The sequence below is a fragment of the Leuciscus leuciscus genome, assembly GCF_965113295.1.
Source record: "Leuciscus leuciscus genome assembly, chromosome: 1".
Classification (NCBI taxonomy): domain Eukaryota; kingdom Metazoa; phylum Chordata; class Actinopteri; order Cypriniformes; family Leuciscidae; genus Leuciscus; species Leuciscus leuciscus.
This window is the reverse complement of record NC_138725.1, coordinates 18795584-18810843: the sequence shown is the minus strand read 5'-3', so window position 1 is coordinate 18810843 and position 15260 is coordinate 18795584. Positions and strand designations below refer to the sequence as shown.

Sequence of the window (15260 nt, the reverse complement as noted above, 5' to 3'; positions counted from 1 at the left end):
CTCAAAGGAGTGTATGGCAGTATGGCACTGTGCTCGCTATGGTATCCTGTCTGCAACCATCTCTTCAAGGTCATTTGGGTCCATGTTGCATAGTTTCAAATTGGCTTTGAGGCCGTCCTTGTAGCGTTTTAGTTGCCCTCCTTGAGCGCGCATGCCACTCTGGAGTTGTCCATAAAAAACCTGCTTCGGTAGGCGTGAATCTGCCATACGTACAACATGTCCAGACCAGCGAAACTGCGCAGCAAGCAGGACAGCCTCAATACCAGTGATGCCACAGGTCTGAAGTACCTCAGTATTTGGGGCCTTGTCCTGCCATTTGACATGTGCAATACGACGGAGACAGCGCATATGGAACTGATCAAGATTGGTAATCTGCCGGCGATAAATGGTCCAGGACTCAGATCCATACAGCAGCACTGTGAGGATGACTGCCTTATATACTGCCACCTTTGTGTCCAATCGAATACCGTGCTCATCCCATACTCTCTTGGACAGTCGACCGAAGGCAAAACTAGCTTTTGCGATGCGGGCACTGATGTCGGAGTCCGCTGTCGTATCAGCTGCAAGAATGCTACCGAGGTAGCAGAATTTGTCAACGGCCGCCAGCACTGTCTCGCCTGCAGTGATTACCGGAGGATTGGAGTTTGACTTGTTCACCGCTTGAAGCATGACTTCTGTCTTCTTTAGACTGACAGTAAGCCCAAACCTAGAAGCTGCAGTTCTAAAACAATCGAATAGTGACTGAGCTTCAGTAAGGGTGTGCGCCATCAGTGCACAATCATCTGCATATAGGAGGTCACGCAGAATTGCTGAATGTGTCTTTGTATGAGCCTGAAGCCTGCGTAGATTGAAGACACAGCCATCTGTGCAGAACTGGATTGGAATGCCCAAATCGCAGTCCTTAAAAGCCACAGACAGCATCATGAAAAAAAAAGATGCTGAATAACAGTGGGGCAAGCACACATCCCTGTTTGGTGCCAGTGGAGATGCCAAATGGGTCAGACAGTTTTCCATCATCCAGAACCTGACCGAGCATGCCATCATGAAATGAACGGACGATGTTAATAAATTTCTCTGGACATCCAATCTTATGAAGAATGAGCCAGAGCCCGGTGCGGGAAACTGAGTCGAAGGCTTTCGTGAGGTCAATAAAGATCATATAAAGGTCAAGGTGTTGTTCTCTGCACTTCTCATGGATCTGCCTAGCAGTAAACACCATGTCCATAGTACCGCGGCCTACACGAAATCCACACTGACTTTCTGGGATGATGTCACTGTCATGAATGTGTTGTTGGAGGCGGTTCAGCAGAATTCGTGCCAAAACTTTGCCTGCAATGGAGAGCAACGAGATGCTACGATGATTGTCACAGCAGGCTCTGTCTCCCTTGCGCTTGTAGATGTGAACAATCAATGCGTCTTTAAAATCTTGAGGCACAGCTTCCTCGCTCCATATTTTACAGAATAATGCATTGAGTGCGGCAAGAAGAGATAGTCCGCCTTCCTTCAGCACCTCACTTGGAATGCCATCAGGACCCGGGGCTTTACCAGAGGGCATCTGCTTAATGGCACGTGCGATTTCTTCACGGGATGGGGTGTCATCCAGATCTGAGGCCGTTGGCCACTGCGCTATGTCGCCAAGCACGGAGTCATCAAAAGCAGCTGGCTGGTTCAGTACCAATTGAAAGTGGTCGACCCAGCGTCTGAGGATCTCAGCCTTGTCAGTAAGTAGGGTTCCGTCAATGGCAAGTACAGGTGTAGAACCAGCTCTCAGGGGCCCATGGACTGCCTTAAGACCGTGATAGAATGTCTTCATATCATGTCGGTCTGCAGCAGACTGAAGTTCCTCAGCTTTTGACTGCCACCATCTGTTCTTCATTTCACGCAGGCAGGTCTGTGCTGTACTTCTTGCTCGAGTATATGCTGACTTTGCAGTGCTAGATTTATCATTGACCCATGCCAAGTGAGATGTGTGCATTGTGTTCAGCAGGGCTTGCGCTTCGACATCCTGATCGTCAAACCAGTCCTTATGTTTGGATGTGGTGAAGCCGAGGACTTCAGCAGCTGTGTTGTACGTGATATCCCTGATTTTGGACCATGTCTCCTCAACATTAATGGCAGCTTGATTGTCCAAGGTGCTGAGCCTGTTGGAAAGAGTCTGACAGAAGTTAATATGGCAAGAGTCAACACGAAGCTTAGAAACATCCAGTCGCTTTCGCCTTTTGGCTTTATGTTGACAAGATGGAGCTAGGTCCAGACACATCACACTACGCAGCAGTCGATGGTCAGACCAACAGCTTGTGCCTCGCATGGCTTGAGTTATATGGACCTCCCTGAGATGTTCCTGCCGGGTGATGATGTAATCCAACACGTGCCAGTGCTTTGATCGAGGATGTTGCCACGTGGTCTTGTACTTGTTCGGCTTCTGATAGAAGGAGTTTGTGATCGCCAGCTCATGTTGCGCACATATCTCCAGCAGCAGCGTACCATTAGTGTTCTCGTTACCCACTGAGTGTTGCCCCAAGACTTTCGGCCATGCAATGACATCACGTCCCACACGCGCAATGAAGTCTCCCATAAGGAAGAGCCGGTGTTTATGAGGCACTGAGCGTAAGGCAGTGTTAAGGTGTTCGTAGAAAGACTCCTTCTGGTCATCACTGGCAGTCATTGTGGGTGCATAGGCACTAATCAAGACAGCACTATTGCCATTCTTAAGCATCAGCTGCAAGGTCATCAACCTTGGCGACAGGCTGCGAGGTCGCACTTCTAAGAGTGGTAGCAATAATGTCTTCACTGCAAATCCAACTCCAGCCTGCCTTGGCTGACCATCAGGCTGCCCAATACAGAAGAATGTATAGCCGCCGTTGACTTCTGTGAGTTTGGTTTCTCCAGAAATTCTCGTCTCACTGAGAGCAGCAATGTCGATTCTGTATCTCGCCAGTTCACGGGCAATGATTGCAGTTCTCCGTTCGTGACGGTCAGCAGAGTCCAGAAGTGTGCGCACATTCCATGAGGCAGTTTAGTCTTTATCTTTTGTACTTTTTGTCTACCGCAGGATTGGATACTCAGATGGTCGCGGTGAACCAGCAGAGTAAGTGGAACGAGTGATGTTTAGGGAACCTTTTCTATCCCCTTCTTCCGTGGAAGAGAGCAGCAAGTGATCCCAGGAGGGAACCCTACCGCCCTCCAGAGTGGCTTGTGACTGCTCAGCTGCGGTGCTGTCTTCGCCAATGTCGTGACGTGCCGAGTTGTAGCCAGAAGACACCATGGCAGTCTTCGCCAGAGCCCACTTAGCCAGTCATTTTCAGGGTTCCTGCAAGGCCTTTCCACCACGCGTGACGCCCTGGGTGATACTTCGGTGCGAGCACCTTCATCACTGATGGCATAGCCCAAGTAGGCGGTCCCCTACTTGACTGTTCACCCCCTCACCACGTTGAGGTGTGGGACAGACTCAGAGGGGGATTATTGGTCATTTTTGGCGAACAGGTGAAAATCTGAGAGAGCAAGTCAAAAGAGACTGCAGTATGCATTCGAAGGATATATCCACGACATAATATGCAAACGATTAGAGAATAATTTCATCAAAATTGAAGCTAAAGTCTATAACGTTAGGTCCCAGCGCAAGCAGCAGCCGCCTCATATGCTGACCATTCAAATGCACAGCAGGGTAAGTGAAATTTGAAAATATTCTAATATATTATACAGCTTATCCATAAGTATTGTGGAATAAACACAAGACATTAGCCTGACCACTTTGCAATGGTAACTTCTCCCGCTTATATTTTTTGTGCACCAGGCTACTGCTCACACTAGAGCTTAGATTCTCTGCCCGAGCCCGAGCCCGGACTCGACCCAACGCAACCCGGGTCGGGCCGATATTTCCCGCCACTGTCCTCGGGCCGGATCGGGTCGGGCCCTTGATAAAGCACGTTACGTGTCATGCGCAGCGTCTCGTCCACTCTCACTCGCAGTCTCGCACGCGTGACGCATCACACCTGCTGTGCGTGCTGTAGGCTACTATTCTGCTGCTTAAGTGCAACATGGAGCTTGAAGAAGCAAAGAAAAAAATTAAAACAGGAGAATTAACTTTGAGCAAGTTTGGAGGAAAATCGGAGGTATGGAAACATTTTAAACTAGTCATGCGGAGTGACAATATGTGTTGGCTTTGTCTCGTGCATTAAATGCGGCACGCTGCTCGCCTATGACAGCAAAAAAAAGATATGCACAGATATGTTTTACTATGCACAAACAAATGCCTTTCCTTTACATGTGCAAAATTCTGAATTAACCCTTGTGTGGTGTTCGGGTCATTTTGACCCGGAGAGAATTTTTGTTTTACCCCAAAATACTAGTTAAAGGTACCGTATGTAGGATTGTGGCCAAAACTGGTACTGCAATCACTTTAAAAATACTGTAGAGCCGTGTATCACCTCCCCCTCCCCCCTGACTCGAGGTTGCCAGATAAGCTGCAGGATTCAGCAGAAACGTATGCTGCTTTCAATGAGCTTCCAATGGCAAGTGACGACGAGACGTACACAGTAAGTTTTTTTCTGTTAATTGTGTTTATGCTTCATGAGAGATATTTTGATGAGTCATTATTTATTTAAAAAATGTACTAATTGTCATTAGTTAAATATAATCGTAAAGATTTATGCTTGTATGTGACAGTATAATCATAAAGATGTATGCTCGTATGTGACAGACAGAACGGTAGCTGTTAGTCTAATCTTTTGTTACGTTATGTATCTGTCATTAATGTAAGTACAAGCCTATGTCACTATGTGTAACCAATATCAAAGATACAACTATACATTTAGCTGATGCTATACGTGAAAGTGGCCAGCTGTATTTTTTTACTTACCCTGCAGCACACGTCCATAACGCTAAAATATGTGATGTGAAAGATTACTTGACATTCTATTATTTTTGGCTGTAGAACTTGCATGAAAAACAAGTAGGCTACAAAACGTTCCAAGTGGCCCAAATTTTTCACATCATAGGCTACACTGTGCTTTTCATTAGTGTTATGGACATTAGAAAAAGTTATTTTCCCTTGGAATTGCACCTAGTGCTTACAAACCAACACTAACATAGTACATAGCCTAATAGGTAGAGAATGTTTATTTTGAGTTAGCACTTGTACTGCTCTCACTTGTTGCAGCCTGATTCAGACCTCAGTTATGAGGTTCCCGCTGTCCTAAGTGAGGCTGATGAGAGCTGGGAAGGCGAGAGGTGGCGCAGACAAAGGAAAAGAAGAGCAAAAGGGAGAGGGACAAGAGTAGACCGTGCAGGTCTTGGTCCAGGAGACACAGAGCAGAGAGAAGGAGAGAATTTAGAGGGAGGAGATGGACCAGGTGGAAGAGGCCAGAGAGCTGGAAGAGAGAGTGCAGATGTTTCAGGTGGAAAAGGAGAGAGTGTGGGCCCTGCACCAGGTGACAGAGGCCAGAGAGGTGGAAGAGGCCAGAGAGGTGGAAGAGGCCAGAGAGGTAGAAGAGGAGATAATGCAGGTCCAAGTGCTGAAGTTGGCAGCAGAGGAAGGAGAGGGGGCAGCAGAGGAAGGAGAGGGAGAGGAGGCAGAGATGCAGAGGAAGAGAACAGAGTTCAGATGATCCAAAATGACCGAAGGGTCCGGACAGAGGTTTGTTTCCAGAATATGCTACACATTTGATAGACTCTAGTAAAATTATGGCTTGTAATAAGTAGTCACCATTTGAATCAATGTTAGCATCTTTGTTATTTTTAATCAAATGTAAATAACACATTTTCTTTTGTGGTTTGTTTACTTAGGCACTCATTCAGGGCATGAGTGAAGTGAGGCTACGAGCACTAGCAACCCAGGTCTTCTCCCGGAATCCTGGATTAGTTTTTGATGCACTTCCTACATTGGACAGCACAACCCCACCTAATGCTGCTCTTTCATGGTGCACCTGTGGGAACTGCAGGGAAATGGCCACAGACGCTGAAAGGAAATGCTGTGGCCAGGGGCCTGACTACTGCATCAGCAAATTGGCACATTTTGATCTGTATTGTCTGGAAGATGGTTATTTGCGTATTCACAGAGATTACAGAAATGATGTGTTGGTGGTAGCTGAAGTTAGAGAGCCAGGAGATGATAACAGACAATTTAGGCATGCTGCTTATCGTCAATACATCTTTTGGCAGCATGGGTCACTGGGTCTGGGTAACCGTCGTGTTATACCCAGCTGCTGTATATGGAGAATAAGGGACAAATACCCCGACCCCCAGGGCCAGTACACTGGCTTTGTACCCACCATTTGATACCACTCTAACGTGAACAGTTTAATTCAAGTTATTTATTGTTGTATATATGGTTTTACAATTTTTTTTGATTTGTTCTGTTTTTTGGTTTGTTTGTTTGTAAAGAGCCTTCCTCATTTTTTCAATTAAATTTTTTTTATTTAGAATAACAATACTATGCTTTTTACGATGTAGAGAAACAGTATATAAAATGGTTTAATGATAAAGGTTACACCGTATAAATAGAAAACTATACTCAGCTGCTCTGTACTGTTGAAACTTTTAGTCTAAAATTGTTGATAAGCAGCTTGTGACACAAAAGGTTACATGGACATGAACATGGCCAGGGTTGTGAGGCTCTGGAAACTGGGCTTCACGGGTCTTCATGTCTGGAATGCTGATACTGAGGAGAGCAAAATAAAACCTGAAGTTAGTGTATTTCAAACTTGGATGTGTTATGCATGACATCTGACTTAGTGTGTGGCATGTAGCCCAAGGTGCAAAATAAATAAATTGGCATTTAACCTACCAAGACCTCTCCTGACTTGGGTGTGCAGGAGTTCCTCAATGGTTGGTGCCGGCACAGGGGGAAGTGGGCCGTACCTTCTGGGGTCATCAGGTCGTAGTGTCTTCCGCCTGGGCATCCCCTTACCAGCCAATCTCTTTTGAAGGATCATAGCTTGCAGTTCTGGGATGTAGTCATACGTCTTGGATGCCTTCTGAGTGTAAAGCATATACCTGCGAGCATTCTTCTTGTACAGCCTCTTGTACCTGAATTAAAAGCAGAAAGGGGAGGGAAGAAGACATTTACATTCAAAGGGACATTTTTCAGCAGAAGAAAGAAATTCATACAGGTTTGAAACAACATTAGGGTGAGTGAGTATATGATGACAGAATTTTCATTTTTCGGTGGAGTATCCCTTAAATGGTGTTGTAATCTGGTATAAAATTAAGAGCAGGCGCGCTCAACTCTCCAAACAATTTAAGGGTGCGAGTAATAAAAAACGTTTATCAAAATAAAGATGAAAAACCGCACTCTCAGATAATACATTTATAAAAATATAACCTGAGAGTGCGGTTTTTCATCTTTATTTTGTAATCTGGTATAAAACAATAGCATGTAGATATGAGCAAGTCACTTACTGTTTGCTTCCATCAGATTTGCACAACTCTGGGCGGTCCTTGTGGAAGTTATAGTCCATCGCTGCAAGGAGCATCCTGGCCTCAAAGACAGGAGGGCTAAAAGCTGTGCGCTTGCTAGCGTACATTAAAATATGGTTCTGGAAGGACTCCAGATCAGCAGTGGACCTGTGGGTTGTGTGTGAGAAGAGACATTTTGTGGGATTTTGAAAATAACTTTCTATCTACAGTATGTGTATATACTCAAAAAATTACCTAAAATTGAGATATTTGTGGACCTCATTAAGCCACCGCTTGTTTCTAACGATGCTCTTCAGGGCCTCATGTGCCATAGAGCCTCGCTCAAGCCACTGTTGAGTTCCACCAGATTCTAAGTCTGCATGCTGGCAGCTTCCCAGCACCCACCTGTGTTCATTTGTCACATGATGTAGGAGCCCAAGCCACAGCTCCTAGAAATAATATAGAAATATAATGTACAGAAGAAAAAAAAGCATACATATTGTACATAATTCATTATTAATGATGATGCTGTTTGTAAGTACTATAATCTATGTGGGTCACATGATTTACTACAATGACACATCTGGTTAGCTACTGAATCAGCCAATATTCAACATCAAGTAACCATCCTAACTTATTCTATTTGCCAACAAGGTATGTTTAAGAAGACTGCATGTTATATTGACAGAATATTCTTTTTAGATGACAACTATTTTTCAAACCATATCAACTTACAAGGAACTCTTGGTAAGAATCTGCTGTTTTGCAGCACCACCAAAAGTGGTTGACAACGTCTTTCAGCCAACTGCTCAAACTGGACTGACCCTTGACCTGTGAAGCCTGGAATAGACATAACAGTTATCATTTTTACATCGCTCAAATTAGGGTAGATTGCCTTGCAGAAAATGAAGCCATAGTAATGACAGCTGAACTTACAGCATGGATCCTTTTTGCCAAATTCTTGGCCCCATGCCACATATCCAAGCTGTGCTGCAGCCCAAGGTCTTTGTACTTTCCTTTGTCTTATTTGGAAAAATAATATGTATAATTAGTACAGTAATGCCCCCCCCCCACCCCTCCAAAAAGTTGTTGTAATTCTACAAGTAACGCAAAATTTCAGTGGCAACTTACTCATTAGTGCGGAGATCTGGACATGGGCATCAGTGCAGACCTCTACTAGTTTCACTTCATTCAAAAGAGTGTCTACTGTCCGCACAAATGCCTCTCTCTCCATGATCACAGAATTTCGCCCAGTCTCCCTTTTGTCCACAGTGATGACAGAGATGATTTCCCTGGATTCGTTCTCCATGGCAGTGTATGTACAGTACTGGGCACAATGTCCAGGGCTGTCCATTCTTCCATCCGCTATTCAATTTGTAAACAAGAATCAATGATTTTCACATAACATCAAACTGACATATTAACATACTATAGCCTAAATGAATAAAAAATGTACATTACCCACTATTACCACATCTCTGTCTTTCAGGCGATTTATTGCCTCAGCCCTCCTCTCCTCCCAAAAGTCCTTCACAGTGTCTACACCGTATGTGTCCTGAATTGTGAAAAATGAACTACGGTCCACCATCCCCATGTTCATAAACTTGAACAGAAGCGAGACTTTGGCGTAGTTGCTTCCGGAGATTAGTATGTTGCTTGCCAACATGAAGTCCCCTGCTAGCATCCCGTACCTCACAGTGGGCTGTGAGCTCCATCTCCATACAGTGTGGCCAACAGGGCAGGTCTGACAATAAATGGGACACAACTTATGCTATTTAGCATTATCAAATACAAACATAGAATTTCTTCCACTAAGTGGAATTACAACTCAGGAAGCTTGATTGAGTTTCACAAAACCACTGTCAAGGTATTAACTTTGCATCCAACACCAATCTACACTTATTTTCTATGTAGTATGATTATAACACCTACCCATTCCATGATGCTTGCAGTACCCCTGCGCGTAATGGAAACTTCAAATGGAGGGCGACACTGACACTCCACTTGACTGACGTCACATTTGTATGGGCACTTTTGGACCGGAAGCACAAGGAATGTTGCAAGCTGCTTCAAACAGTCCTCATAAGTGACGGAGGCCCGTTTCCCGATTAGGTCATCTTCAGTCATGACCTCCAGTGTATCAGGAAAGCCAGGTTGATGAAGTGTAGGTAAGGTGACTGATGGAGGCTCTACATCCGGGATGTCATGTACTGTCTCACTGGCATCTATCACAGGCAGATTGTCAATGCATGGTGGTGCCTGCAATGCTCCACCCAACCTAAAGACATGAAAGATATATATATATATATATATATATCAATTACAGATAGATATCCAATCAGATGAATAAAATAAAAATGGCAAATACAGAGAGGGGGTTATCTTTGAGATACTACAGAGACCAGACATCTTCTATTTTTATGTTTACATATTTCATTGAATCAATGTTCGAGGATGTATTGTGAATAATCTTAGAGGATCCAATGTTAACATACCGAATACAAATACGAGGGACATAGTCTTCAACATCACTGTCATCTGCTTCAATCTCCTCATTACTAACACCTTCACTGTCCCCCCAATCAATTCTGGAAAATGTGATAGAAAATTATATTTGTTAATACAAAGCAGAACATCTTGTTACACAATGTACAGTCAAACCCAGTGGAACTTACACACTGTTCATTAGGTCATTTCTCTCCTGCTCATTCATGACCTGGGTTTCAGCATCCTGGATGCTCATGTTCTGTAGACTAAAAACAAAAACAATACAGCGGTCACAATGGAATTTTTTTTTTTTTTTTTTTTTTTCACATTTAAACAACATTTCTTTTCATTTGGCATATTAGGAAGCTTGAGAGGCTTTATCTACCTTTCCTCCAGAACCTCAGAGGCATCCATGGTGCACTCATCATCTTCCAGTCTTTCCTCAATAGGCGACAGGTCCTCTCTGTAAATGGTGTAGTTGTTTTAGACCCAAAATGTTTCAGAATATGCAATGAAAATAAATAAATAAATAAAAGTAGTACTGACTACTGACCGATTTGAAAGTGTTTCAGATGATGCACATACAATACTGGAAAGTGATGGTGCAGTCAGGTGGTGCTTCTTCAAGTCTCTCTTACTGGGTGTTGAGGTGCTGGGGCCATAATAGCTGAAGAGATAAGCGTTTTTGATTCGATATTTAATTTGATTTGATTTCTTTATGTTGAACATATAAATACAATTACAATTTTAAAAAAAATTGGAGGAAAAAAAAGGATAATAGTAAAACAAAACAAAAAACATATAAACAACAAAATAAAACTTCCTTATTTTTTCAATACGAAAAGAAAAAAAAAAAAGAAAAAAGTTTATGTCATAAGTAGGCTAAAAAATAACCAAAACATTTTCCACAGCAATTATAACGCGGGACAAAGTCAATATCACCAATGGCTGTCACAGGGTTGTTTTCAGTCCCATCAGAATATATTGTTAGAGTAACTACATTACATTAGCAATGGTCATATAGGTCAACTTGCAGCATGTGTAACTTAGAAGAACGAATGACGAATAATTTTTTTCTGAGGTAAAGTTAGGCTGCTGTCTCAATTAAGTTACGTTTCAAATTGCCATAAGTTAATGGGTGTGCTAATGTTGTTTTCCTCAGCGTCTCAGCATAAGTACAGAGAAACGGGCTCCTATAATGCATTGCTAATGTTAGCATACGTCCATGTGAGCTGTTACGTTACTTTGCACGAGCATGCATAACTTTGTTCGACTGTCATGAATAACGTTATATGAAATGTCCATTGACATCAAGTACAAGTTATCCAAGCATAGATGAATCTTACCTGTCCAGGAGAAAATTAGCAACGTTGGCGTCTGTTTTAAAATTGTTCTCCGTTTTCAGCCGTCTCCATCTGTCAAAAGCATCTCCAATACAAATTCTGGTTTTATTTCGGACTTTGTCACGAAGAATTTCTGAATTGTAACGAGGTCTTTTGGATTTATTAACGTTAGACATTTTTATCCGACTAGAGTTAGGGTAGGTTAGAGCAAAGCTGGCAACCCGGATCCCGAAACACTACTGACTTCGTGATTGGTAGATGGTGGAGGGAGGCGCTTCAGGCCAAAACACAAAATGACAACATCAACATCAGTTGAGGGCTGCAAGTCCACTTTTTAAATGACAATATCCTAGCCATACTACTGTTGTCAGTGATATAAGTATTTGAAATGAACATGATTTCTTAATGTCTAGTGACATATTAGGGCAATTTTATGATTAATTGAAATATATTTCTTACATACGGTACCTTTAATGTTATCGCTTTGGACTGAAACTTAGTGACTTTATTCACAGATGGTATAACTACTTCTCAAATGTTTTTTGACAATTTTCTTACTTTTTTAGGGGGGATTTTGTCACCTTGTTACACTTGTGGTCTTCCCGGTCAAAAATGACCGGACTACAAGAAATTGCTTATAAATCACTTGTTATGCAATATTATCACCCAATATTGGATTCAATCTTTTTGTCAATTTGTTCTCTTTCAATTAGGACTGGTTTTATATTTCTATTTGCATCTGATTAATCGTAGGCCTCATTTATTTGACAGTAGGCATCTCATGTTTTGAGTAAAAAAAACATTATTTTTGAATAATTTTGGAAATTTTAAATAAAATCTGAAGAAAATTGGCACTGTTGATCACACTAGTCTACTTTAATATTTCACCAGGAATTTTGTTTTGAAAAACTTTTATTTTGTACAAAATGGCACATTGTCACACTTGTGGTCTTCCCGGTCAAAAATGACCGGCCTACAAAAAATTGCTTATAAATCACTCTTTATGCAATATTATCACCCAATATTGGATTCAATCTTTTTGTCAACTTGTTCTCTTTCAATTAGGACTGGTTTTATATTTATATTTGCATCTGATTAATTGTAGGCCTCATTTATTTGAGAGTAGGCATCTAAATTTTTGAGTAAAAAAAATATATATTTTTGAATAATTTTGGAAAAATAAAATAAAATCTGAAGAAAATTGGCACTGTTGATCACACTAGTGTACTTTAATTTTTCACCAGGAATTTTGTTTTGAAAAACTTTTATTTTGTACAATATGGCACAGAGTTACACTTGTGGTGTCCCACTGGGCCATTGAGGGCCATTGTGGGCCATTGTTTCAATGGGCCATTGAAAGTGAATGGGAGAGACCAATGCAAACAATCAATGGAACAACACAAAATAGGTATCATTTTAAAGCTTAGAATCTCAGCTTTTTAATGCATCTAATCACTTTGATCAACTCCTAACGAGAGCCGAGTTATCACTCTAAAACAGAGTGTACCACCCGCAGGCGCCACCTAGCTGCGAAATAAATAATCATAATATTTTTCAAACCTATTACCTTGATCAACTTAAAATAGGTGTCATTTGAAAGCTTAGAGTCTGAAATTTACAATGAATGTAGCCAATTTGATAAACTCCTAAGTAGTGCTGAGTTATTTGCTGATAAATAGAAAAAAACAAATTCATAATTTATAAACTACTTTTTTGTACTACATTCAGCAATATGTCAAATACATCATACAGCTCAGATAGTCCTGTATCATATGTCATTTGAAAGGTCTCAATGAGTAGAATACAGCAAGCATAATTGTTTCAGGCTATTTACTAAACTTGAGCGAGGTTTTTGTAAAAGAAGCCCTTCAAGAGACCATGTGTAAACCATATATGGATGATGGAATTTTAGACACATTTCAGCTCGTAACTTCATGAAACATGCTCCGATTGTGGAAAATGACACATCATTATTTACAACAGATGCTTACAATTAAAATGAGTCCAAACTCAACATAATCCATCACACAGAACTAAATATATTCCTCATGGAGTTCTAACACAAAAAAGACCACAGACGCACAAGACTCACATAGCCAAGCAAGGTAGCTTAGACTTGGCCTTTTTACTCGTATATTCATGAAACATACATCGATCGTAGAAAAATGTACATCATTATTTTCAGTAGACTATCACAATTAAAAAGAGCCCAAACTCAGCATAATCCATCACTCAGATCTAAAGATATTCCTAATGGAGTTGTAACACACGAACCCCCACAGGCGCTCACAGAGCCTTGAATATAGATGTAGCCTAGCACTTATGTTGCGTTTTAACTCATAACTCAATGAAGCATGCATAAATTGTGAAAAATGGCACATCATTATTTACATGAGATTGTTAAGATTAAAAAGAGCCCAAACTCACCATAATCCATCACATGCACATATGTGTACATAAACAATGAACATGCTCCTGAAAACTTTTCAGTGTCTCCCATTCACTTTCAATGGCCCATTGAAACAATGGCCCTCAATGGCCCAGTGGAACACCACAAGTGTAACTCTGTGCCATATTGTACAAAATAAAAGTTTTTCAAAACAAAATTCCTGGTGAAAAATGTAAGTAGACTAGTGTGATCAACAGTGCCAATTTTCTTCAGATTTTATTTAATATTTCCAAAATTATTCAAAAATAATGTTTTTTTTACTCAAAAAATGAGATGCCTACTGTCAAATAAATGAGGCCTACGATTAATCAGATGCAAATAGAAATATAAAACCAGTCCTAATTGAAAGAAAACAAGTTAACAAAAAGATTGAATCCAAAATTGGGTGATAATATTGCATAACAAGTGATTTATAAGCAATTTTTTGTAGGCCGGTCATTTTTGACCGGGAAGACCACAAGTGTGACAATGTGCCATTTTGTACAAAATAAAAGTTTTTCAAAACAAAATTCCTGGTGAAAAATTAAAGTAGACTAGTCTGATAAACAGTGCCAATTTTCTTCAGATTTTATTTAATATTTCCAAAATTATTCAAAAATAATGTTTTTTTTACTCAAAAAATGAGATCCCTACTGTCAAATAAATTAGGCCTACGATTAATTAGATGCAAATAGAAATATAAAACCAGTCCTAATTGAAAGAGAACAAGTTGGCAAAAAGATTTAATCCAATATTGGGTGAAAATATAGTATAATGAGAGATTTATAAGCTATTTTTTATAGTCCGGTCATTTTTGACCGGGAAGATCCCGGGGGTTTTAGGGTTCTGAACACCACACAAGGGTTAAATGAATGTGCAAAATTTGTACAAAAAGAGAGTCTGTAGTAGGCTAGCCTATGTGTTTTAGCCATTAAATAAACACATTTAGTTTCAAGTTTGTTAAGTTTTGTTTTGAAGAAAGCTTTTCTTTAAAGTAAATTTCGTTTTGTATAAATTGAATCTTAATTTTAATACATTCCAATTGCCTGGATTTAATACATAAAAAGCAATAGGCCTATAGCAGACAATATAATCATGACATGCAGTCGCCAGCGCGTCGCGGTCACTTACACCATTTGAAACTCGTAACGCACGCTGTCACCGAATTTACAAATCTTGCTTGTTGCTCACACACATATGTTGAAATAACAATATGTTGTAGTAACATTATTAATAATAATTAATCTTTAAGAATATTTGATTGAATGCTGAATGTTGTGCTTGTTCAATTTAAGAAAATTTTAACTTTAATTGTAATAATTAAAATAATTGAATATTTAATATTGAGTGGCCAATTTTTTTCTCATTTATTAATAGTATTTATATAATATATATAACTGCGCAGCTCCCCCCTGTAGCCTAAATGATCTAGCACAGCAGCACCTGCGTTAAAAAAAATTCTGGCGCCGCCCCTGGTTATAACGGCTCACATATTAAAAATGGTCGGATTTAAATCGGGCTCGGGCTCATAATTACAGTGAATGTGTCGGGCCGGGCCGGGCTCGGACACAACGTGCTCGGGCTCGGGTAGGGTCGGGCTTGATTTG

The 15260-nt window shown here is 40.9% G+C and overlaps 2 protein-coding genes across 2 annotated transcripts in view; both read right to left on the bottom strand.

Annotated features, from left to right (window-relative positions):
• The window catches only part of LOC309500085 (uncharacterized protein), a 56159-nt gene that overhangs the window by 23133 nt on the left and 17766 nt on the right, over positions 1-15260 (bottom strand). The window lies entirely within an intron of this gene.
• Positions 6600-11700, bottom strand: LOC309509028 (uncharacterized protein). Its single transcript, XM_082183536.1, has 14 exons — positions 11229-11700; positions 10436-10549; positions 10268-10345; positions 10071-10148; positions 9891-9983; positions 9328-9673; positions 8857-9139; positions 8527-8760; positions 8332-8417; positions 8131-8235; positions 7651-7844; positions 7399-7563; positions 6785-7026; positions 6600-6658 (listed from the first exon to the last, which is right to left on the bottom strand). The coding sequence occupies exons 1-14, from the start codon at positions 11399-11401 to the stop codon at positions 6639-6641; spliced, it is 2211 nt and encodes a 736-aa protein (XP_082039662.1). The 5' UTR covers positions 11402-11700; the 3' UTR covers positions 6600-6638.

Coding starts and splice junctions, on each gene's coding strand:
- LOC309509028 (XM_082183536.1), bottom strand. CDS start 11,401: ATGTCTAACGTTAATAAATCCAAAAGACCTCGTTACAATTCAGAAATT. Junction 10,550..11,228: donor GCTAATTTTCTCCTGGACAG/GTAAGATTCATC, acceptor TTATCTCTTCAG/CTATTATGGCCCCAGCACCT. Junction 8,236..8,331: donor TGGCAAAAAGGATCCATGCT/GTAAGTTCAGCT, acceptor TGTCTATTCCAG/GCTTCACAGGTCAAGGGTCA.